The sequence below is a fragment of the Scardinius erythrophthalmus genome (genome assembly GCF_964197995.2).
Source record: "Scardinius erythrophthalmus genome assembly, chromosome: 4".
Taxonomy (NCBI): domain Eukaryota; kingdom Metazoa; phylum Chordata; class Actinopteri; order Cypriniformes; family Leuciscidae; genus Scardinius; species Scardinius erythrophthalmus.
The window spans coordinates 1,848,289-1,875,250 of record NC_138224.1 but is presented as its reverse complement, the minus strand read 5'-3'; the positions used below and the strand labels follow the sequence as shown (position 1 = coordinate 1,875,250).

The 26,962-nt window shown below is 40.3% G+C and overlaps 1 protein-coding gene across 1 annotated transcript in view; it reads right to left on the bottom strand.

Annotated features, from left to right (window-relative positions):
* Nucleotides 1–1,518: 1,518 nt before the first annotated feature.
* Nucleotides 1,519–26,962, bottom strand: part of chrm2a (cholinergic receptor, muscarinic 2a) — a 106,231-nt gene continuing 80,787 nt past the window's right edge. Inside the window, exon 2 of the mRNA XM_081364106.1 lies at nt 1,519–3,804. Within this exon, the coding sequence (XP_081220232.1) occupies nt 2,286–3,755 (1,470 nt within the window). The 5' untranslated portion in view covers nt 3,756–3,804 and the 3' untranslated portion in view covers nt 1,519–2,285. The remainder of the gene's footprint in view (nt 3,805–26,962) is intronic.

Genomic DNA, 26,962 nt, shown 5'->3' with positions numbered 1-26,962 from the left:
TGAGATGAGGAAGTGAATGCACTTTAGCCCTTTAAATTCACAAGGCAAGAACCTGTGAGTTTTAATAAACCCCTTACCGGGGTGATCACACACACACACACACACACACACACACACATACTTCGCCTGCAGGCAAATCATGAACACAAAGAGCAAATCAGGTCTTTAGGACGAGAACAAGCGCGTCAGACATGCTGAATGTCATTTGCAATAACGCAGAACGCAAGCGTTTTGGCCTTTTAATAAGTTTCACGAGCAGGTTTTGGAGTATCTGATGAATTAGCGCTCTCTTCAGTCTGCACGTAGCTGGTAATTTCCTTTTTTCGCCCAAGCGTGAGTGAACTGTTTTGTGTAAATGCAAAGCAGAGGTGAGGTGGATGCTAATGTCTGAGAGCCTCTTTATTCTGCGCGTCTGCTCGCTTTAAAAGGGTTAGATTTGCATCCCTGGAGACCCCGAGCACTCAGAACTCATCCACTTTAACATACGGGCACGGCAGAGAGCCTCTTCAACCCTCTTATAGCTCTCACACAGCACATGACAAACACACACACACACACACACACACACACACTCTGCAACCATGCTACCTGTCATCGTAGACGCAAAGCTTTAAAGTCAACATGAGCCCGTTGACTAAACACGTTTCTGGCCTTATTCGGCACAATTAAATGATGAACATCGTCTTTAATCTTTTTCTTTTACACTCATCCTTCCCTCGGGTCATTTTGACCCGAAACTCATTTAAAATAAAATAAAAATGTAGTGTTCATCAGAGGGGTCCAAGTCAAGACCCTAGGACTTTTGTTGCACTTGAACCACGAATACACACACACAGAAAAAATTTAATGGATTCGAGGAGTTTTGTGGTTGAAATTTAAAAAAGTAACAAATCCTCAGAAATTTAATGGATTCGAGGAGTTTTGTGGTTGAAATTTAGTTTGACCCCATTAGGAATGAATGGAATGCGAGGAATGCTTCAGAAAAACACATAGAAAAACTAAAAATGTTCAAAATTCGAACTAAAAATGCTAAAACGTTACCAAAAAATGTTTTGATGTCTACATGTGTATCTGAATGCAAACTGAAGTTAACTGACTTTAGGACCCAGCGGAACAGCTCATATAGAGATGACATATCATGTTATATTAGTATTTTTCCACAAGAGGTCGGAAAAGACACACAAAGATATTTTGAGCTGAATTAAAAGGGTTATGCATGAAATTGTGAGCTATTTTGAATTTAAGTTGAAAGAATGTGAGGAATGTGCTTAAATTACTATTTATTTATTATTTATTGATAAAATCTAGTAATTTAAAGGTAAATCAAATTAAAAAATTGCATTTAAAAATATTATCCAATTTAAATAAAATAAGCTTTCTCAACAAAAATAAAAAATCGGGTCATTTTGACTCGCTTGGGAAAGATGAGGGTTAATGATCTGGATGAAATCAAGTATAGCACCCACCGTTAAATCAAGTTGAATATTCCTGATTACACAGGTAAACGGGCTTCATGTTGACTGATTTAAGTGGATTTTAATGTTGAGCGCACACATTATCATCCAGCATGCAACCACACACACACACACGACACGGATACAGTACATGTTTATATACACGTGTACAGGTGTGATTTTATACTGAAGCTCAAACGCGTTTGGTTTGGATCTTCAGTCAGCCCTGTTGTCCCCTTATTTGTGTATTATTGAATAGGACAGACTCCAATCTGACCATTTAAATGCTCGTTTTTTTTTTGTTGTTCTTTTAACATTTTTGTTTATAAATCAAATATTTTAGCACTTCTTTTCCTCCTTTTGTGACATGCATCACATCTATGTGTGTAAAGTGCTACAACAGACTATCTATCTATCTATCTATATATATATATAAAAACAATGAATGCAAACACACACCTGTAGACACAATCTGAGGACTGCATTTTCTGACTGAAAATCTGATTTAAATATGGTAAAATGTGTAAAATGCAGTCTGATTTGTAGCTGAAAGCCAAAAAAAGAGATAATAATATGAATCTACAAAGATGAAGGATTTGTAAAACTGTGTATGTTGGGTGTTGATGGGGTGAATTCAGGTTGATTTGGATACTATTCCCAATCATTTCAATGGGAAAAATTGTCCCAATTAACCTAAATTCACCCTGGTTTGAACTGGTTTTACTTCCTTATGACCTCTTCACACATACAAACACATCCACACATATACCTTTGTCACCAGAACACGCACATGTAAAGTATAACGCATGCACACACACACACTGTTCCTGCTCATCGGGTGGAGCGTATGTTCTTGTACTGGCAGAGCAGCAGGTGTTTGAAGGTCTTTTTGAAGGTGATGTTGCAGAGGGCGTAGCAGGCGGGGTTGATCGTGCTGTTGATGTAGCAGAGCCAGTATCCGATGGTCCACACGGTGCTGGGAATGCAGCTGGAGCAGAAGGTGTTGATCAGGACCATGACGTTGTAAGGCGTCCAAGTTGCAACAAACGCCACTAATATGGCCATAATGGTGCGCGTGACCTTCTTTTCCCGAGAAGACGGCGCCTTTTTCTTCTTCGGCGGCTGCTTGGTCATTTTCACGATTTTCCTCGCCACGTGATTCTGCCTTTCGGTCGCAGGAACGATCTCTACAGTCGCGTTCGAAGGCGCGTAGCAGTCTCCTTTTGGCGATTTGGTGTTGATCTTGATGCAGGTCAGTTTGGATCCGCCGGCTTTGGCGCGGTGCCTAGCAGGAGCTTGGTTTTCCTCAGCTATTGATGGCGCCACCACCTCCTCTTTCTGATTGTTTACGGCGCCACTTCCAGAGCTGGAGTCATTTGAGCTTTCTTTCTCCTCGTTTCCTCGTCCGCCATCTTCCGCTTCTCCGCTCGCCGTTGATGGCGCTTTGCCATTCTGGAGTTTGGCATCATGTTGGTTGGCGGCATCCTCTGTTACCTGGGTCTGTCCTCGATCTGTTTCTTCAGCTGTTAGGTTGTTGTTGGTGGGTTTGTTGGTTGTGTTTTCGCGGATCTGATTGGAAGAGGCCACGTCGAGGTTGGCACCCGATGGCTTGCGGTTGTCCTTCTTGACGCGGCTCTTGCTAGCACGGGAAATCTGCCAGTACAGCACCATCATGATGATCACAGGCAGGTAGAAAGCCGCTATAGCTGTGCCGAAAGTGACTGCGGCGTTGGAGAAGAACTGAATATAGCACTCCCTCTCCGGCACTGTGCGCCCACCAACGATAAACTGCCAGAATAGGATTGCCGGGGCCCAGAGAATGAAAGACAAAACCCATGCCGCCGCAATCATCATGCCGGCCATTTTGGTCGTCCTCTTCACCGGATAACTGAGCGGCTTGGTGACACAAAAATAGCGATCGAAGCTAATAATCAGCAGGTTCATGACCGAGGCATTGCTAACCACGTAGTCCAGCGCCAACCACAAGTCGCACACAACCGGGCCAAGCGGCCAGTATCCGATCACAATGTAGACTGTGTACAAGTTCATAGAGCAAAGGCCAATGATTAGGTCAGCACAGGCCAGGCTAAACAAGAAGTAATTGTTGACAGTCTGCAGGCTTCTGTTTACCTTGATGGAAAGCATGACCAAGATGTTCCCGATAACGGTCACTAGGCTTAGTGAGCCGGCCACCAGTACAATGAACACCACCTCCACTGTCTTATACGGGCTCTCGTCCACTGTCTCCACGGTCTCGTTGCCCTCAGAGGCCGTCCAGAAGGTGAAGTTTATTGTATCCATGGTGCTCGTGTACAGCTGGTCAGTTCACTATACGTATGACTTCCGACACCTATATGGGAGAAAAAGGACGTTTAGTATGTTGCAAATTATGTGACAAAACATGGATCTCTTCACGTCATTGTAAGATACTTCACTGGAGAAAGACAAACAATGCACTGGATGTAATTTAGGCCTAAATAAATGTATCTTACAAACAGTGCCGTGACAGTGTCCAATGGTAAAGTGATGGTATCAAAAGATATTCAAATGTTATTATTACAAATGTTATATTTAAATGATTCGGAATGATTGCATGATTCCATAACAGTATCATAAATGTCAAGAACCAAACCATCAGACATAAGAAGACAAGAATAAGAAGCCTGGTAATTGTTCACTATTAATAATGTAATTTTTATAGTCTTTTTCATTTTAATTAATATTTGAATATTCGATTTATTCAATTGAATGTTAAGTGCTGAAATAATGTTTCTGTACTAGTTTTAATTACTCATCAGGGTTTCTCAGAAGTCGTCATACAATGTATGAGAAATATTTTTTTTTGTGTTCCCATTTGCTCACGTAGCAAAAGAAAAACACCACAACTGTGTTTTCACAATTTTCAAAAAGAGATAAAAAAATAATAATAGTAGTGAGAGAGAAAGAAAGATGTCCATTTGACGTCACTCCCACATTTGCTGTATTAGAAACACCACAGCAGCGTTAACTATTTTTTGTAATTGAATGCAAAGGTAATATAATACAAAGTGTAGTGTTATAAATGTACATACATTTAAAAATTATAGCATATATGATAACTGTTGAAACAATCTGTGGATTTTCGCGCTGAAATTCAATAAACAAATAACTGACGCGCACGCGCATCTCCAAGGAGAAACAGCGGGAAGCGCGTGAGGTGAGAGTTTACCTCACGATAAGTTTATAAAGTAATAATGCTGATTTATAAAATGTAAAATAACCGAATAACCACCAATATAAACCCGATGAGGACATCTGGCAGTCGCACGTGTTAAGGTTCAGCATGTTTGAAGACAAGAAGTTCACCCGAGGGGAGTGTTTCCCTGAAAAAGTTCAATTACAGTAAGTGTGCTTTTTTTAATACGTCCCAACTGTGTATTCGCACAATTTGAAACAAAGAACCTAATATTGAAGTCATATTTCAAAGAAATGTGGTAAACTGGTTGGTCTCCATGTAGTTTAATGTGATTAGTGTAATTGAACATGGAACCAATTATTTTTGGGCAGTTTCGATGATCACACACACACACACACACACACACACACACACACACACACACACACACACACACACACACTCGTAAACATCGAAATATATTGTTAGAGTGCCAATTCATCATGTCAATTAAAATGTGAGGGATGGGATTTCAACTAATGTTAATAATGAAACGGATGAAATTAAGTGAAAGTGAAATTTTAAGCACTGCTCGAACTTGAAAGCGTTCGCGGGCTTTTCAACTTCTGCTTTAAAGTCTGTCTGATCCATCTCCAGCATTCAATTACACTGTTAGACAGCATTCAGTGGCGTTTACTTCAGGCCTGCTTTAGTCTTTATGTCAACAACAACCATTTCTCGAATTTACTTTAATATGGTTGTTTAAAGATTAAATGTTTCGTTATATGTTTTTCACTGAGTTTCTGGGTTAGCACCAGAATCTAATAACTCGAGTTCTATATATAACTTAAAATAATGAATCTCATGAAAACACGTCCAGGTTACATTTCAGCCCAAAACCAGAAGAATTAGAAAATATATTATGTATTAAGAAGCACAGTTAGCCTGTTTTATGGCTATTAAGAGATTTTAATATATAGCCTATATAATTATCATTGCTGTTATTTGACTGTATCTAATTAAAAATTACAGTACAAAGCAGGTGTTTAAATGCAGATGTTTATATTTAACATTTTTGTAGTATATAACTTTATATTGTAATATTAATAACATTTTTCTTGTTTTGCACTGAAGTGAGTGTAAGAACTGATTTTCCTGTTAAAACAAAAGGCACCCTGCAATAAAGCAGTAAAATGCACCCTGGACAGAAGATAGCAAAGACATCGCCTGTCCAAACTGTCCTTCTTCCTTATCTCTGCATCCCCCTCTCCCTCCTCCTCTCCCTCCTCAAGTCACTGAAAGTTCATTAAGAATGTCTATATATCACATATGGTGTATCTTGTGAATATGTTGTTTTTCCTTTACATGTTTGGTGTCATTTTAAAGGGCACAGTGCGATTGGTAAAATGGTCTTAATTTCATTGCAGTCATTGGTTTAATGAGAAAGATTGAGAACTTAGGAAAATCCTGTTTCTCCTCTCTGGCTGATATCTGTTTACGATATCTCCTGGAACCAGGTGCTACCCCCCCTAGGGTACATGGATTGCCCCAAACAACTCTAAACAACATTTGTATAACCCCTGTTGTTCTGGTCTGGTATTTAAGGCAAGGGAATAGAATACACTTTGGGAATCTTTTACCAGGAGAATCCCCCAATTAGTAACGCATGTCAATATTTTCCTGTTGGAAAACCCTGACACATTACTTTTCAAGTTCAAGTTCAAGTTCAAGTTCAAGTAGACTTTATTGTCATTTCAACCATATACAGTTCAGTACACAGAGAAACGAAACAACGTTCCTCCAGGACCAAGGTGCTACATACAACATAAATTAACAACACAAAAGAAACAAACAGCAAAGTGCATGTGCAATCAAAAAGAGCTACAGAAAAACACAACAACGTAACACGTTACAGTACTTTTTGTGATGAGGTATGAGTTGAAGTAGTAGGAAGAGCAACAGTAAACAATAGTAAAAACAGCTGACATTCTTAAGATGGCAGCAGTAAGAGCAAATCAGGTATGGACAAAAGGTGGTTGTAAATCAGAGAAATTGTGCGTGTGTGTTTATCAGTTCAGTCCTGATGTTATTCATTTCATCTGAATGATTTTAGAGTCTGTTTTGCACTGTTTTGTCCAAAGTGCCTTCAGTTTGATCTATTCTGGACAAAGATTTGCAGAAACACCAGACTACACATTAATCTACTGGAAATAATGATTTCAGAAGAATGCAGAATAAATCAAGGTTAACATTTATTTGTCAGGTAAAAATGTATCATGCCAATTACAGAAGTAAATTATTAAAAGCCAATTCAACGACAATACATGAAATCATTTACTCAAAGATGACTCTAAAATCATTCAGATGAAATGAATAACATCTTCTGCATAGCAGCTGTTCTCTAGGACTCCTAGAGAGTACTAGAGGCTGAAATTCAGAAAAATACGCTACATATTAAAACTTATGCATATAATGACAATTATTGTGTTACTAAGAGGCTTGTAACCAGGCCTGATAGTGTCAGAGGACATGCACAGCTTGTCCTTGTCTCATGAGATAATTTAGACAAAAGACCAATATGAATTACATCAAAGTAATCATTGTTCTTTGAAAATCTTTCAATAGTGCTAAAAAGTTCATGACTGATGTCCCAAATATGGTTTTAACAATACCATTTAAGGCTCAGTCTTATAAAACATAGCTTTTAATTTGGTCTTATATCAGACTTTGCAGTCACTGCATTCTTGTATGTTTTCAAGGTCTCAAAAGAGACTGACAAAAGTAACAAACCATAAAACAATCTTGGCGCCCTCCATGAGACCTGTGTGTCCAACCTTTCTTTCATATTCAAATAAGATTCTTAAAATAATGCAACTGATAACATCTCAGCCTAAAATAAGATAATTGTGTCCAATTCTAAATTTTAGTCACAAAAATCTTTAAATTGAGCAATGATTTGACCCATGTTTCTCAATGCCTGCAGTCCATTGAATGTTCACAGCATCAAAGCAGCTGTAACTGGTTTCCAGTTTGGTTGTTGCTGTGTACACAATGCTCATGCCAGCACAGCTGGAGCTGCAGGGCCAAACGCCTTCTATAAGATCAGTAGCCGCGTTTCCACTGTCGGGCTAGGGCCGGGCCAGGGCTTTAAACGGGCCGTGCCGGGCTAATAGCCTCGGGCCAATAGCACCGGGCATGCGTTTCCACTGTCGGGCCAGAAGCTCCACAGCGCTTCACTAAAACACGCCCGTAACACGCCTCTCTGGGACAACGTCACACTAACCCATCATTTCACCAACAAATGGAAGTTTTATCAGAAAACTAATCAGAAATCACTGGAAACAGCGCTGAAAACAAACACGATAAAAGCGGCCGTTTGCTGGCTTTTTTTTTTGTTTGTTTGTTTAGCAGTTAACGGTTACTTGAATATTCAAAACCCAAGCATCGATGTTTTACCACAGGTTTACAATAAAAAGTGATACATTGATCATAATGAATTAATTTATGTAAATAAATTATGTAGGTCTATTTCACAAAAGAAAGACAACACTTACTTTTTCAGTCGCGTCTGTTTCTTTATCTGGTAACTTAGTTAGGCTACAGGACATATTTACATCACATTTAGAAATCACTGATTTCTTCAAGCGTTCACTGTTTTTTTACTATGTGTATCTTCAAGCGTTTACTATGTTTACTATGGTAACGGCTAGCGCGCATAGTCTTTTGCATCACAAACAGAAGGCATTCAAACATGAACGCGATTTAAATTATTTTATTTTTAAGTCTTAAATGCTGACAGAATCATCCGGCGCTGCCGTCTCCCAACGGTAAACTCCTCCTCTGTTGGTAACCACTCCTCTAGCCCGAGCTGGCCCGCTTTGGCCCAAGGTATTCGACGGGCCAGAAATCCTGGCCGTTGGCCCCGAGTAAGCCCCGATCAAGCCCCGGAAGTGACAGTGGAAACGCGACTGGCCCTGGCACGCACTAGCACGGCCCGGCCCTGGCCCGACAGTGGAAACGCGGCTAGTGAGAAGATAACAAGTCAGTCTTGACAAATTACTCAGTAGAAACCCCCAAGACCAGTAAATAAAATTGGTTCAATTTAAACAATTTTATAAAATATAATTTATATTATGACCAGATTGTAATATATATTATATTGTAATGGCCAAGAATGGCTTTAATCTCTTGATGATTCAGCTTTGGGTTAGAAGAGGAACGGATGTTTACTGAGAATGGAAAGAATCAGAATGTAGAAAGATGGTACGTGTATGTAGGGAACAAGAAGGAACACTAGTGTTGGGAGGAATGAGATAATAGATGGTTAGAGAAAGTATTGGAAAGGAAACTGAAAGGAAGTATGAATCAGAAAGAATTTATTTACCTTCTATTTGTGCAAGAATCTTTAATGAGAGAAATTACAATGCTCAGTATATACTAACTAAAATGATCAACCTGATTACCCTGTCTTAAATATCCATCCATATCCACAGGATGATTTTATTTTGATCTAACAGATCTTTAACCCAGGAACAAGGGGAGGTACAAATTTAAATTTTCTCTTGCAACAAAACCACAAACAAAGTGGTGCAAGTGTTAAAAAACTTCAGCAACATGGAATTTGATCAGGGAAGGTATTTTACTGGACATGTACAGTTGTGTGAATTGGAAACATCAGGCAGAAAATCTACAGTCTATGGACCACAGAGATCCAAATGGTCAAGAGTTTGAATAACACCATAAATTCCAAAGGCTGAGGGTCCTAATGCCCACAACACAGCAGACTGTGTGAGAGACTGCAACAGCAGTCAGATCTGACCATTATCACTGTTTAATTGACCTTTTCTTTGCAAACACAGGATCATGATAATGATCAGGGTTCTAAATTAACTTTTTTGATCACCAGCCAATGTGGCTGGTAACTTTCTAAAGTTACCAGCCAATCAGAATATCCACTAGCCAAAATTTTTTTTTTTTTTTTTTTGAGTAGGCTACATGTGGCAATCCTGACAATACATGATGACATTATTGTGATCAAACACTAGCCATTCACGACCCGTCAGCCATTTGGCATTTTCTTAGTTTCTCTGTCGATACCCTCCTCATCCCCTGCCTCGTTCCTCTTCTCGCCCCCAGAAGTCTGTCCCAAGTAGGCTACCACTGCCGCATTTCGTTAATACTTTACTAGCCAACTCCGTTTGTCTTATTTCTTGTGTTTTCTGTGTCCATTCGTTTCCATGGTTTCTCGCAAACTTTAGGCTAAAGAAAACTTAGAAAAAAGGTTCTGTAATTAACAGAAGAAAGACAATATAAGTTGCACTGTAATTTCCACAAGTGTAATGGCTGCCGACATTAACAGACAATTTAGCAAAAAATAAAAAAATAAAACCAAAAATGTTCCGTTTCGCCTCCGTGTTCGGCGATCAGGTTTCATTCTCTCGCAGCTATAACTTCACGAGCGTGTCTTTTCCGCGCCGTTCTCTTCCGTGTGTGTGTGTGTGTGTGTGTGTGTGTCGGCGCGCTGCGCTCTCTGCTCAATGTTCTGCACTGTCGTTAACGGCCCAAATGCTCGAATCATGTACCGATCGGCGATCACGCACTTGAAAAGCGTGAAATTTAGAGGTGGATAAACGCAATTTAGAGGTGGATAAACACACTTAGGAGGTGGGTAAACGCTATTTCCGAATTTTGGGAGGTGCGTAAACGGCGTTTACGTGCGTTTAGCCTCCACTACATCCCTGCATGTAATGCCTCATGCATCACCGGCCAAACTGGCTAGTAAGTTTTTATTAACACCCGCCAAAATTAATTTTAACCCGCATTTGGCGGGTTGGCGGGTGTTAATTTAGAACCCTGATAATGATACATGTCTTTGTAAACAAAAACAAATTTTCTTCTAATGGCGTAAAATCTTAACAGATCAAAGCCATCAGTAACAACTGTCTGGCTAAGGCAATCAAATAAATATTGAGATCGACCATCTATCTTAATGCAATTTGTATAAAGGCTCAAGATTAAACTGTGTTTTCCTCTCTAGGTCCATTTCCTTACAGGCTGACAAATGACTTTCTTCAGAACCAGATTCCACAAGGGTCTGGTCTCGCCTGCCCTACACACAGCTTTACATTAGGAGATGGGGGTGGAGAAACTTCAAGGGGCCGCTCACACCTCACAACACTACAGAAGCAGCTCCTGTATGTGGCCTCCCAGTTTAGAACTGGAACTAAATTATGCAACACAGATTATGGTAGGATAAAACACCACCCATCTCCTATACACAAACATACACAATACACACCATCACTATGATCAATCTTAGAACATCTCTACTTGGCATAGATCATAAGACTATCCAGGCCAAAATTATTCACATCATGCAAATCTACAATACATCATTCACCTGACAAGGGAAATTATTTTAATAATTTCTTTTCAGCATTATAGTCTTGTCAACTTCCTGTATGTAAATACTGGGCTGTGCATAGGACATGCATGGCTGAGGTCACACATCAATTGATTTAAATCCACATAAAACATCTAATTGAGACCCATTAATACAACTGGTCTTTGGAAAAAAATATTTATTATGTCCAGTCGTTGGCAATTGTTGAAAACCAGGAGGGCCCCCTAGTTTCCAACAAATGACTAATGATATCTAAACAGCTAAATCTAAAATGCAGGCATTTCTATTTGTCAACTATACAATTCAGACCTGCACTATTGAGTTTGACCTAGCCTGTATATCAAATGCACAGAGGATGATTACAAAAGTTAAACTAGAGAATTTAAATCTCTGTTTCTATACATTTCATTCTCTAATTGAATCTATTAAAACATTAAGTTTCATTGATGATTTGCACTTATAACAACTAACGTAGACAATTTTATAATTATGAAATTGTGTATTTCCATGTTTAATTATGTGATATACTCTAATTATGCATACTGCTAGTAAATATACTAGTTATGGTGACTTTCTGTTACCCTCCTTGATTCATCCAGACCAAGTCTAAATTCCACTACCAGATCACTGCGGTAGTGAAGAATTTGGTGATCAAATTACACCTGTTCATTAAATATATGATTCTGAAAAAGAGACCATATTTACCACTCGCACCTTTGACTTTTGAGTTTCACATTTTTGAGTACATCATGTTTTGTTATCTTGTGTTCTTGTGTTTATCCAATAACTTTTTTCCTCATCTTACAATAATCACAAATACATCAGTGTTCAATTATTGCATGGTCAGTAGCCGCGTTTCCACTGTCGGGCTAGGGCCGGGCCAGGGCTTTAAACGGGCCGTGCCGGGCTAATAGCCTCGGGCCAATAGCACCGGGCATGCGTTTCCACTGTCGGGCCCAAAGTAGTCGATTGCCGAGTTCACGCGCATAGGTTTAGTTACCTATGATCACGCGCGTGAACTCGGCAATCGACTACTTTGGACTTTAACCGAAAAACAGGATGTAAACAGGTATTTGCGCTGGCTTAAATAACATAATTTTTATACATTTCTTTCACATCTACTGCAGTCAGATTCACTCGTGTTCACTCAGAAGGAATCACTCACATTTTCTGTGCACTTGTAATGACACATCAAGGATGTTAAGAGGCTAAAAGCAGGTTTAGTACTTGCCCTATTGAAGTCAACAGGGTGCAAATTTTAAAAATAGAATAACTCGGTGTAGGCAACACCGATTTTTGTCGTTGTTCTCTGTATTGACAGCACTCCAAATATACAAAAAAATGAGCTCAATGTTAAAATTGACCGTAGTTCTCCTTTAAAGCATTACATAGCACTGAATCTGCTCTTTTAAGAGTCTTAAATGATATATATCTCACCACTGACTCAGGCAAACAAATGGCTTTGGTCCTGTTAGATCTAAGTGCTGCTTTTGATTTAGTCGACCACAACATCCTTCTGTCACGCTTGGAGTCTTGTGTAGGACTTCGTGGTTCTGTTTTGCAATGGTTTCACTCTTACCTGTCAGATAGATGTTTTACTGTTCATTTGGGACAATACTCATCCACTAACAAACATCTTGGTTGTGGTGTTCCTCAGGGATCAATCCTTGGGCCTGTGTTGTTTTCTCTGTATCTGCTCCCCGTGGCCGCTATTTTTAAAAAGCATGGTGTCTCTTTTCATCTATATGCCGACGATACACAGCTCTACCTGCCCTTGCAACGCAATAATAATTATACTCTTCAGCCACTATTAGATTGTCTAAACGAACTTAAGTCATGGCTTTCAAGCAATTTTTTAAACTTAAATGAAAATAAATCTGAGTTTATTATTTTCGGCCCCAAGGAAAACTGTGTTCTTGATTTTGATCTGGGCTTTCTCTCCCCTTATAACACAAAGTGTGCCAGAAATTTGGGCTTCCTTTTTAGTTTAAAGTTTGATAAACAGATTTCAGCTGTTGTCAAGTCATGCTTTTACCAACTTCGCCTTCTCAGTAAAGTAAAGTCGATTTTATCTAGGAGAAATTTGGAAACAGCTATTCATGCATTTGTTACATCTAGGCTTGATTACTGTAATTCTTTGTATTATGGTATTTCTCAGGCTTCCATCTCTCGTCTACAGTTGGTCCAAAATGCTGCTGCTAGACTACTTGAAGGGAAGCGAAAGTATGACCACATAACACCCATCGTAATGTCGTTGCACTGGCTTCCAGTAAAGTATAGGATTGAGTTTAAAATTGTATTGTTTGTCTATAAATCTCGGAATAATTTGGCTCCTCAATATTTAACGGATCTTTTGACTCCGTACACTCCATCCAGAAACCTGAGATCCTCCGACCTTGGCCATCTTACAGTCCTTAAAGTTAAACTTAAAAAACGTGGTGAGCGTGCTTTTGCCGCTGCTGGGCCGAAGCTCTGGAACTGCCTTCCTCCTTCTATTAGGCATGCTCCATCTATCTGTAGTTTTAAATCTCAGCTCAAGACTCATTTATTCACCTTGGCTTTTAACACTATGTAGTTTGTCTTCCTAGATTTTTCTTTTATTCTATTGAGTGCCTTTTTGTCTTGTCTGGTAGTTATGTATGTATAGTGGTTTTATTTTTGTGTCTCTTTTATTCCTTGTAAAGCACTTTGGTCAACTTCGGTTGTGTTTTAAATGTGCTCTATAAATAAATGATTGATTGATTGATTGATTGTTCAGGTGTCTCACACGCAATGGAGCGTCATCAGTAAATGATTCCTTCAACTATGGAGTTCTGATCTACCCGGCAAATGAAACCTTCTGCTTGAAGGTGACCGAGGACTTCTCAAAGGGTCAGTTAAAACATCCTAGGGAGGACAAAGATGTTTCCGCAAAGAGTTATAATGACACTTTCCAATGACACCTTCTGATCATGCTGACCAACGCAAACAGACTTGATACAACGAGATCAATCTACAGACTGAATACCAACGCAGCCAAGTGCAGGTGGAAGCAAACCCGGCCGAGAGGGTCATGTGACACCCTGTCCAGCTGCTGCAGCATCCACAGATTCTGCCATGCTTTCATTTTAATGTTCAATGCTGTTATTTCAGGTGACGACTGGATTCCTGCACAGTGGTCAGCCCTATGAACACTCAGAGAATAACACTGAAAATGTGGAAACAGGAAAAAGTGTCCCCTTAGGCCTGATCCAAATCTGTCCCAAGGGGCCAGGGGCCGTCTGAAAGAACTGATTTTCCTGTTAAAACAAAAGGCACCCTGCAATAAAGCAGTAAAATGCACCCTGGACAGAAGATAGCAAAGACATCGCCTGTCCAAACTGTCCTTCTTCCTTATCTCTGCATCCCCCTCTCCCTCCTCCTCTCCCTCCTCAAGTCACTGAAAGTTCATTAAGAATGTCTATATATCACATATGGTGTATCTTGTGAATATATTGTTTTTCCTTTACATGTTTGGTGTCATTTTAAAGGGCACAGTGCGATTGGTAAAATGGTCTTAATTTCATTGCAGTCATTGGTTTAATGAAAAAGATTGAGAACTTAGGAAAATCCTGTATCTCCTCTCTGGCTGATATCTGTTTACGATATCTCCTGGAACCAGGTGCTACCCCCCCTAGGGTACATGGATTGCCCCAAACAACTCTAAACAACATTTGTATAACCCCTGTTGTTCTGGTCTGGTATTTAAGGCAAGGGAATAGAATACACTTTGGGAATCTTTTACCAGGAGAATCCCCCAATTAGTAACGCATGTCAATATTTTCCTGTTGGAAAACCCTGACACATTACTTTTCAAGTTCAAGTTCAAGTTCAAGTAGACTTTATTGTCATTTCAACCATATACAGTTCAGTACACAGAGAAACGAAACAACGTTCCTCCAGGACCAAGGTGCTACATACAACATAAATTAACAACACAAAAGAAACAAACAGCAAAGTGCATGTGCAATCAAAAAGAGCTACAGAAAAACACAACAACGTAACACGTTACAGTACTTTTTGTGATGAGGTATGAGTTGAAGTAGTAGGAAGAGCAACAGTAAACAATAGTAAAAACAGCTGACATTCTTAAGATGGCAGCAGTAAGAGCAAATCAGGTATGGACAAAAGGTGGTTGTAAATCAGAGAAATTGTGCGTGTGTGTTTATCAGTTCAGTCCTGATGTTATTCATTTCATCTGAATGATTTTAGAGTCTGTTTTGAGTAAATGATTTCATGTATTTTTGAATTGGCTTTTAATAATTTACTTCTGTAATTGGCATGATACATTTTTACCTGACAAATAAATGTTAACCTTGATTTATTTTTGCATTCTTCTGAAATCATTATTTCCAGTAGATTAATGTGTAGTCTGGTGTTTCCGCAAATCTTTGTCCAGAATAGATCAAACTAAAGGCACTTTGAATAGAGCATGGGGCACATCTTAGGAAGAGCTTCTGATTTCTGACTATTCCCTGATTTAGCATGTTGTATGCTGCAAATATTATATAAATTACACCTATGGGTCTGTAGTGAGCGGCCGCATCGGGTAAAATATTTGTACTGCACCCTCTGACTATTTCAGGACTGGCTAGTTTGTGATCGTGAGCGCGCAGTCGCGACGTGGCGTCTCAAAGTGACACTAGGTCCGTAATGAACGAATAATTGAAAGTATGGGATAATCAGAATAATCAAAGATCTAAATTAATTCATAATCAATATTTATGATAATTTTCTAATCAGAAATACGATCTAAATTTGATTATCATTTGAAATTGGAGTCAGATTACGCATAGAGCTAAAGTAATACTAAAACTAAGTTCCAATAAATTAAGTGAACTTCACTGGAGCGCTGAAAAGACATACACGCTTTAAACCTTCGCCAGGTCGTTGGGCCAATGGGTGGTCCTTACATGAGCAGACATCTTTTTCAATCGTCATGAAATTAGCGTCAGAGGGCAAACAAATCTTAATGGTCCTAAAAATAGAAGAAGCCGAAGTCGGTGCATCATGGATGACTGCACACAACAGGTTGAATGAATTCAAGAGTTGGTTCTGTAACCTTACAGCTGTTTGATCCTTTAGACTGAAAATATCAGAAAAACGACAAATTGGTACTGTCAGTTTAATCTCCCGCTTCTGGCTCAGTCATGCCTTTCCTCTTTGTATTAAAAATCAGGATTAGAGCAAAGGAACGGTTCCCATATGTGCGCCATGGGGCGAAATTAACCTAATGCTTGTCTGTCTGTCTCTCTCTCTCTCTCTCTGTGAATGTGAATAGATACGAGTCCGGTAATGGTGATTAGAGGGAAGAGGTTATCAGTCTTACAGAGCCACAGTTCACTCTGTTTTTCTCTATTAAAACGGTGCCTTATTTGCTGCTTTTCCCCTGAACAGCCTCTGAATAACCAGAGAGAATTCACTTATCTCCAGTGCCAGAAAGCCCTAATCATAGTGTTAGCCACGGCACTAAGCCAAACTAATCCCTATAAAAACGCTCCATGTCCAGCAATCTGTGTTTCTTAGAATAGGCAAACGGCAACAATGCTAACCGCAACACGACACATCACTGCGCGCTACAGGCCATCTGCACTCCAGGCCTTTACACAGTCATGTGTACATAATGGCTCCGTTCCAAAGCCTAGTGAGCTCCCTTGCTGTCTATGCAGTCAGCTGCCTTCTAATGCATCTTAATTAAGACTGCAGCTTAGGGATGCTGTACACAGGCAGCAACGGTGTGCATCAAATTAATAACTCTCTTATAAGTACTCAACTCTATATTGACTCTGTTAGAGTTTTATGTTAGCTTATTGATAAGTTAACAATCAAAAGATGTTGTGCTTGGTTGTCATTTTTAATTACTTATTTGTACATATTTGTGAAAAAAGTAGATGATCTAATCTAAGTTATCATTTTTTAGTTTTGTTATAGTTCTTTTAATATTTCTAATTACCTTTTTTATGTTAATTTTAGTTACATTTTTATGTGCCTTTGACATTTTATTAGTGTTTTTTTTATCTATTTTTCTATAATCCATAATTCTATTTAATCTATTTTTGTTTAAATTATTTTTTATTTTAGTTTTAGTTTTTTTTTTTTCAATCAACAATTTTAGACTTCAACTTCAAAGAAACATGAATCTTATCTGGTACTTTTTTTCACACTTGAAAAAAAAGACGATTTTTTAAAGTTGTAAGCAAAGATTATTAGAGTTTATGTTTTACACAAAAACATACTTCTTAGTTTTATACATGCCTTTAATTTGTGAAAATAACTAGCAATTTCTGAGTGAAAATTGTAAAAGTAAATCCCACATCAGATTTTTTCAATATAGAAACCCACGTTTCGGAAGAGATCTACTGTGTTTTAAGAGACATCCTTTATCTACCTTTAAACGCTCTCCTCTTCAGGTTGTTTGCAGGGCTCGTTTCATTCGGCACGTGTGTGATATTCATCCTTTTGGTGTTCTGAGTCCTAAAAGCTCGGACCTGCTTGACTAATCAGGTGTAATGGAATGCATTCAAGTCATTAGGCGTTTGTGTATTCGGCTCTTCGGCGACCGGCTGTTTGTTTTATAATGACAAACTGCCCTCATTTCCACTCAGAATTATTCCAATACTGTGTTCATATCCCACCGCTGCTTACTAATGGAGTTCTCTGATCCCTGGTCCAAATTTGAGCCAACTGAAGCCTTATGTTGAATGACAGAATGGAGGAGTTTGGCGTTATGAATAAGTTTTGTCAGCCTTTCGGACTTCAGTCGTTGTGGAATTGGTTCAGTAGAGCTGAAAATTGCCTCTGCCCTATGAGACACACTGAGGACTGATCTCCAACTTTTGTCCCTTTTCTACCCTTTGCTTACTGTTTTCCTGGGCTATTCGAAGGTTGTGTCTGCTCTGTGATGAATATGTGATATTTGGCAGTGTGATAAATATCAGCGTCTGACCACAGATGCATATATTTACATAAACTCTCAAAGCACGGCCGTCCTGACCTGTATAATAGATCAGCTCGAGTGTTTGTCTGGATTTATGCTCTATATACTGCAAAAAACACTCAGCTGAACGTATCGCTCAAACCAGCATGAGCCCGAGCCAATCATATCATGAGTTACTTTGAAAAAAATGAGCTGAAGATTTGAATAACATTCAACTAAAGTTCACTCAGAGTATATCCATCCATCTATCTATCATCATCCATCCATCCATCTATCATGTATCATCATCCATCCATCCATCCATCTATCATCTATCATCTATCTATCTATCTATCTATCTATCTATCTATCTATCTATCTATCTATCTATCTATCTATCTATCTATCATCATCATCCATTTATACATCTATCATCATCCATTTATACATCTATCTTCCTTCAACGATTCATGTATCCATCCATCCATTTACCATCAACCATCCATCCGTCTATCATCTATCATCATCCATCCATCTTCCTTCAACCATTCATCTATCCATCCATACATTTACCATCATCCATCTATCATCATCCATCCATACATCTATCTTCCTTCAACCATTCATCTATCCATCCATCCATCCATCCATCCAACCATCCATCCATCCATCCATCCATCCATCCATCCATCCATCCATCCATCCATCCATCCATCCATCCATCCATCCATCCATCCATCTTCTACCATTCATCCATTCAGCAAATCCATCTATCTTCTACCCATTAATCCATCCATCCATCCATCCATCCATCCAATTAAGGTGGTTATAAATAGCTGCTTATCTCACGTCTTTGGTATGGTCCCTCCCATTTCTTTATTATTTCTATTGTATTTTAAATACTAGATTCATACATACTGTGAAGATAATTTTAACGTTTGCCTGGTAAAGTGTTCAGAGTGGTTGGGGTGGTTGCCAGGGTGTTGCTAGGCGGTTTCTTACTGTCCAAGTGAAAAGATTTTCAAGTCTTTGATATTCTCTAGAAATTAATTTCGGGATTTTTTTTTTTTTTTTTGTATGTATGATCAGGAAAAAGCATCAGTCCATTTACAGAAAACATTTTTATCTGGACCTCGGATGAAAATAGGAGCTTGTTAATAACTGTTCATATAACGTCTGCCTAAACCCTAAACCTGGTTTGGTCTCGGACTGAAACTGGACCCCCTTTGGCCTCGGTCTGCATTATGTTATTATGGTCAGTGTAATCGTACCATTAGCGTCCAGAAATCCACAGTGATGTTGCCTGACACACGGCACCGAGTACAGGACCAGTGTCTTGTCTCTGCTGTATTGACTGCAGCGGTCTCTGATTAGATAGTGGCATGAGATTTCAGTCTAAATGGATGAATGGCTCCTCAATGCGATTTTAATGATGTAGTTCTTCTGGTGCAGAGATTGTCTTTCCGGTGCAGCTGACGGTGTTGTGGAGCGGGTGAGACGGGTGTTTTTGGGTGTGTCATTTTATTGATCAGGAGACTTAATTAAGTGTATATATATATTAAGTACACACACACACGCACACACACACACTACAGATCAGAAGTTTGGAAAATGTTTGATTTTTTTTATACTTTTGAAAGAAATCTCTTATTATAAAAACAGTAAAATTGTGAAATATTATTACAATTTAAAACAGCTGTTTTCTTTTTTTTAAAGATTTTTTTGTGTGTTTTTTGCCTTGGCGGGCGGATGGCAGGCGGGTGCGGTTTTGAAAATTGGTCAAAAACGTTGGTGCGGATGGATGGCGTACGGATGATGAGTTTTGTGATGCGGTTGCGGATGAAATAATATTGTGATAGGACAGTAAAGAGTGGACAGGAAGCGAGGTGGGAGAGAGAGAGACGGGGGACGGGATCGGGAAAGGTCCACGAGCCGGGATTCGAACTCGGGTCACCTGAAGCGCAGCGGCACTATATGTCGTTGCGGACAAAACAGCTGTTTTCTATGTGAATATATTGTAAAAATGTAATTTATTCCTGTGATCAAAGCTGAATTTTCAGCCTCATTACTCCAGTCTTCAGTGTCACATGATCCTTCAGAAATCATTCTAATATGATGATTTGCTGCTCAAGAAAAAGAAGAAGATCTTAAAAACAGTTATTTATATTAGATTTTTTTTCCTTCAAATATTTGTAAGACACAAATGAGTTAATAATTGATATACTGTAATAGTGTAGAGCTATAAAACTAACGTGGATAGCAGCTCAGATCATTTTCAGCACAATTTGAGACATTGTTGAGATCTCTTGAAACTTCAGCAAAAGACTCCATTTGCTCTTGGCGTAATGTTACTGTTTAATGTGTATTTTCTTCTTTCCTATAGGTCTGTGAGAGATGTTTCCACCCTGTGATGGATATCTTGGCATAGATGGACACGGTTATATCCGAGTGAACTCACAGCAGGTGTGTGTGTGTAGCAGGTGTTTGTGTACGTGTGTGTGTGTGTACAGACAGGCTGAAAGGTTAATGACAAACTGAGGAGAGGCTCTTTGAACTCAAACCTACAAAAACAGATTCCACATGAGCTTGTTGGTAATATTAAGTGAAAATGCAAGTGTTCATAGTCAGCAAGTGAGAGTTTGTTCCCTAAAACAGATGCTTGATTGTGTGTGACAGGCCGAAGTTGTGTTTGCGACGTCTTCCATCTGCCGCTGTCACTCTGGACTTTTAGTGTATGACATCGCGCTGACAAACACACTTAACGTCTCTGAATCATCCAGGAGTCGGCTGCTCTCAAACGTTTTATTCTGACATGGCGTAACTCTAACCTGAAGCCATCGTGATTGACCTGAGAGCATCAGTCCTGCTGTGCAAGAGCACAAAAGCTCAGGCTGTGGTGTTCATATGTATTCCAAAAAATATATACTCCAATGCATCGCAATTCTCTCTTCAACGATTCTGAACTTCAGTCATCAGTAAAAAGTCGTGCAGCAATAATGCTAAGAAAAAGAAAAATCAGCTCACTGCCCTTGTCTGGAAATCTTTCAGATACTTAAAGCACTCACAGATAGTGAAAGCACTTTTTGTGTATTGCTTGCATTTATTTAATAATTCTTAACATTCTTATATGCCATGAACCAAAGCAGCCAGCTAATTCTAACAAATGTATATAAGTAGTTTAATAAATGCACAAATAAATGTGATATTCACAGTCAGTAACCTCATTAATTAATAAGATTCAGGTTGTGAGTTGATTCCCACCCCTGAAATGTATATCTGTATATACATATATCTGTGTGCATATGTGTCTATATGTGTGTTATGGTCTCTTGGACAGGTTAACTCAGCGCTGGGCTGTGGCGTGGGGTCTCAGCTGTGAGTGTTGGCAGATGGAGATGGTGTTCAGCGGGGGTTTGCGGACACTGGAACAACCCATTATGGACACACAGAAACATCTGGCGGTCTGGATATCGGCGTAGGACATCTGATGCAGTACTACCACACATGTGCTTTTTGTTATTGCTTCTTTCGTTAGACAAAATTATTTTAGCTATTAGTCATAATTTAAAGTTGTGCAAGCTTGTTTGCCTTGGCTTTGGAAGTATTTTTAGTTGTTTTAAATTCTTTGTTAAAACGTTATCCGTCATGAACCAAACCAACCAGCTGCGAGGTGAATCACAATATTATGAACTTTATATTTGGAAATCAGACAAAAATTAATGACAATCAAATGTAAAAAAATTATATAATATAAAAGTGATAATTTAGAGTTGTTGATTGAATCTATAAAAACAGTATATTTTTAGTTTGTTGCAAAATTATATAAGTATTTTGGCAGCATATCTGTGAGGATGATTCAGGCTTGGTGAACCCAAGAACAGGTATTTAATGAAACACACAGTGCAACAGATGAGGATAGCAGAACTGACAGTTATATGGCAGATGATGCAGTACAACAACAATGCTATCTTTTCAGCAGGGAACAAGGAGTCCAAGGGACACAAACACACACACACACACACACACAAGAGTATCAGATGAAGATGTTGGAGAACAAGGAGATACGATGGCGCTGGAGATGAACGAGTATATATGAGTATATGCTGGAGATCTTGGCAGGTAAGTATCACAGGTACCTGAGTCTGTGTTCAAACATTTATTTCAAGCACGGATTGCTTCTGAAAGCGCTGCACGAACTAGCGACATGAGTCTCCATGTCATTTTACTTGGAAAGGGACAGTGGACAGATCTTTCCTCAGGGCACTGGCTCACCAGGTAAGAGGTCAATTGCACAATCCCATGGTCAATGTGGTGGTCATTGTGAGGCTCATCGGGGGTAGCAGACTTTGTGTAAGTGCCAATACCATGATGGGATTTCCAAAGACGTGCTCTTGGCCTCTCAATGATAGTGGAGTTAACAGCCAGAGAAAGTGGTTTCTTGATGGGCACAGTTGAGGTAGGAAGAGTTTGAGTTGGGAAATAGCCAGGGAAACATTGTGAGCTCCACTTCAGGACGTCTCTGGTGGACCAGGAAATAACAGGAGAGTGATGGATGAGCCAAGGGTCCCCCAGAATCACATTAGCATTGGAATCGTCCAGAACCAGGTAATTAAATGGAGAGGAAATTAGAGCTGGTTTGCATATCTCACCAGTGGACATGGAAGTCGAACGCATCAGACCACAGTACATGCACAGTCACTGGCTCAGCTGTCGTTGGCGCTCTGCCAGAGATAGCCAGAATGTGTTTATTTGCATAGGTTTGCTGCCTGGTTCTGGAAAGTCAGTGATTGGGGACTAGCAGTTGAGTGGCGGAGGCTGCAAAGCTGGATTTACACAGAGGGATTGTTTCATTTGATAAGTGACTCGGATGGGGAGTTGGATGAAACTATCAAGTCCCATTGAATCATCACAAGTGGAGAGATGCAGCCACAATGCCGGTTCAAGTCCTTGACGGTAGGTACTCAGTAGCGCCGGCTCTTTCCACCAGTCATCAGCAAGATCAGGCTCTGTGGATAGAGATGACAGAGGAGGATGGCGAGGCTTCAGGAGGGAGACATGAAGGTGCAATGAATGCGGTAGTGAGGTGGTAATTGCAGTTGGTATGTGACTGGGTTTATATGTTTTGTGATGGTGAAGGGACCAGTTATCGATGCAGGGCCTCAAGCCTCCATCCTTTTTTTCCACAAAGACAAAGCTCAAAGTAGCAGGTAATGTTGATAGACAGATGTAGCCTTGCTAATGAGTCTCCATGTCATTTTACTTGGGTAGGGAAAGTGGACAGATCTTTCCTCAGGGCACTGGCTCACCAGGTAAGAGGTCAATTGCATAATCCCATGGTCAATGTGGTGGTCATTGTGAGGCTCATTGGGGCAGCAGACTTTGTGTAAGTGGCAATACCATGATGGGATTTCCAAAGACGTGCTCTTGGGCCTCTCAATGATAGTGGAGTTAACAGCCAGAGAAAGTGGCTTCTTGATGGGCACAGATGCGGTAGGAAGAGTTTGAGTTGGGAAATAGCCAGGGAAACATTGTTAGCCCCACTTCAGGACGTCTCTGGTGGACCAGGAAATAACAGGAGAGTGATGGATGAGCCAAAGGTCCCACAGAATCACATTAGCATTGGAATCGTCCAGAACCAGGTAATTAAATGGAGAGGAAATTAGAGCTGGTTGCGTATCTCACCAGTGGACATGGAGGTCAAATGCATCAGACCACAGTACATGCACAGTCACTGGCTCAGCTGTCGTTGGCGCTCTGCCAGAGATAACCAGAATGTGTTTATTTGCATAGGTTTTTCTGCCTGGTTCTGGAAAGCCAGTGATTGGGGACTAGCAGTTGAGTGGCGGAGGCTGCAAAGCTGGATTTACACAGACGGAGTGTAAGTGACTAGGATGGGGAGTTGGATGAAATGTTCAAGTCCCATTGAATCATCACAAGTGGAGAGATGCAGCCACAATGCCAGTTCAAGTCCTTGACGGTAGGTACTCAGTAGCGCCGGCTCTTTCCACCAGTCATCAGCAAGATTAGGCTCTGTGGATAGAGATGACAGAGGAGGATGGCGAGGCTTCAGGAGGGAGACATGAAGGTGCAATGAATGCGGTAGTGAGGTAGGAGTTGCAGTTAGTATGTGACTGGGTTTATATGTTTTGTGATGAAGGGACCAGTTATCAATGTAGGGACTCAAGCCTCCATCCTTTTTTTCCACAAAGAAAAAGCTCAAAGCAGCAGGTAATGTAGATGGATGGATGTAGCCTTGCTGAAGAGCCTCTGTGTCCTTTTACTTGGGTAGGGAAAGTGGACAGATCTTTTCACAGGGCACTGTTTCACCAAGTAAGAGGTCAATTGTACAATCCCATGGTCAATGTGGTGGTCATTGTGAGGCTCATCTGGGGCAGCAAACTTTGAGTAAGTGCCAATACCATGATGGGATTTCCAAAGACGTGCTCTTGGCCTCTCAATGATAGTGGAGTTAACAGCCAGAGAAAGTGGTTTCTTGATGGGCACAGATGCGGTAGGAAGAGTTTAAGTTGGGAAACAGCCAGGGAAACATTGTGAGCCCCACTTCAGGACGTCTCTGGTGGACCAGGAAATAACAGGAGAGTGATGGATGAGCCAAGGGTCCCCCAGAATCACATTAGCATTGGAATCGTCCAGAACCAGGTAATTAAATGGAGAGGAAATTAGAGCTGGTTGCGTATCTCACCAGTGGACATGGAGGTCGAACGCATCAGACCACAGTACATGCACAGTCACTGGCTCAGCTGCCGTTGGCGCTCTGCCAGAGATAACCAGAATGTGTTTATTTGCATAGGTTTGCTGCCTGGTTCTGGAAAGTCAGTGATTGGGGACTAGCAGTTGAGTGGCGGAGGCTGCAAAGCTGGATTTACACAGAGGGATTGTTTCATTTGATAAGTGACTCGGATGGGGAGTTGGATGAAACTATCAAGTCCCATTGAATCATCACAAGTGGAGAGATGCAGCCACAATGCCGGTTCAAGTCCTTGACGGTAGGTACTCAGTAGCGCCGGCTCTTTCCACCAGTCGTCAGCAAGATCAGGCTCTGTGGATAGAGATGACAGAGGAGGATGGCGAGGCTTCAGGAGGGAGACATGAAGGTGCAATGAATGCGGTAGTGAGGTGGTAATTGCAGTTGGTATGTGACTGGGTTTATATGTTTTGTGATGGTGAAGGGACCAGTTATCGATGCAGGGCCTCAAGCCTCCATCCTTTTTTTCCACAAAGACAAAGCTCAAAGCAGCAGGTAATGTTGATAGACAGATGTAGCCTTGCTAATGAGTCTCCATGTCATTTTACTTGGGTAGGGAAAGTGGACAGATCTTTTCACAGGGCACTGGCTCACCAGGTAAGAGGTCAATTGCACAATCCCATGGTCTATGTGGTGGTCGTTGTGAGGCTTGTTGGGGTAGAGTGTAACACAAGGGGATTTCCACAGGTGTCGTGCTCGTCGAGTTAACAGCCAGACGAAGGTTTTCTTGCCAGGGCCAGATGTTTTCTTGATGGGCACAGATGATGTAGGAAAAGGTTAAGTTAGGAGAAACATTGTGAGCCCCACTTCAGGACATCTCCGTTGGATCAGGAGATAACGGGAGAGTGGATGGATGGATGAGCCAAGGGCACCCCAGAATCACATCGGGAATGAAATTCTCCAGAATCAGGTAGTTAAATGGAAAGGAACTGACAGAAGGCTGGTTACATAACTCACTAGTGAACGTAGAGTTTGAATGCACCACAACATAGCGCAGAAATGGTTCCTGAGTCAGCCGTCGTTGACGCCCTGCCAGAGATAGTTGAATGGTGAAGACGACTCCAGATGAACAGTTGGATGAAACGTTCAAGTCCATCATCATAAGTGGAATCATCATCATAAGTGGAGAGATGCAGCTGCAGTGCTGATTGGAGTCCTTGACAGTAGGTTTTCAGGAGCTCCGGCTCATTCCTCCCACTTTGAGAGTGAAACTTCAAAGCATAGTCAGTAATATAACTTTAGCTTTGCTGTATTTTATAAAGTTTTTCACCTTCAGAGGATGCCCGAAGATGCCCGGAAATGAGAAATTAAGTTCTCAAGGGACTATGCTGGATTAGTTTGATGTCATATTGGCTTTCCCCATTGCAGCCTTCTCTAGGTGAGTAGATAATGGACAAAGGAGATCTTAGTACGCTCAGGTATGGTGAGGGCACAGCGAAGAGTATCAACCAATTCTTTGAAGGGGTCTGGTGGTGGTATGGTCTGGCCTTCTGTGAGGATAATCCAGACTCAGAGAGATAGCAGTGAACCAAAGTGCAGGTTTTTACTGAAACAAACAGTGCAACAGGCGAGTATATCATAATTGACAGTTAAGTGGCAGATGATACCATATCAATGGTATCTTTTGATCAGGGAACATGGAGTCCAAGGGAGCACACACAGAGAATCAGATGAAGACGTTGGAGAACAAGGAGATAAAATGGCACTGAAGATTGCTGAGAATGAACGATTGCAGGAGAGTATCACACGTTCTTCACAGCATCATGGGTAATGCAGTTTTTCACCTCAATTTTAGCTGTTAAACACGATTGTGTTGAAATAATGTGAACTGATGGAATTGACGAAAGCATATACCATTGATCAACAATATCTCAAAGTAGGTCTGTCTTTAATGGTTTAAAAGTGGTTTAAAAATGGTTCAGTTAATAATCAGTTTCACTATGGAGAGAATTATGGAGTTTATACAACTCAACTGTTGGGATGTATGTAATTTTTTCCCCTGATTCCCACTTAAAATGTTTTTTGACCCAATGTAGTTTTTCATAACCATTTTCTAACTTTTCTATGTGATTATGGACTTTGATAGGTCATTTGATGAGTCCAAGCACCTTTTTCCCAGCATCTTCCTGGATAACGGCTTCTTTCTTATTATAAACATGCATCTCAAGGTGAAGAAGGTGAGTAACACATTTGATCATGTAGATCTGGAACGTTGTCATAATCTCAGCATTGCAATGTGTATAAAAGCACA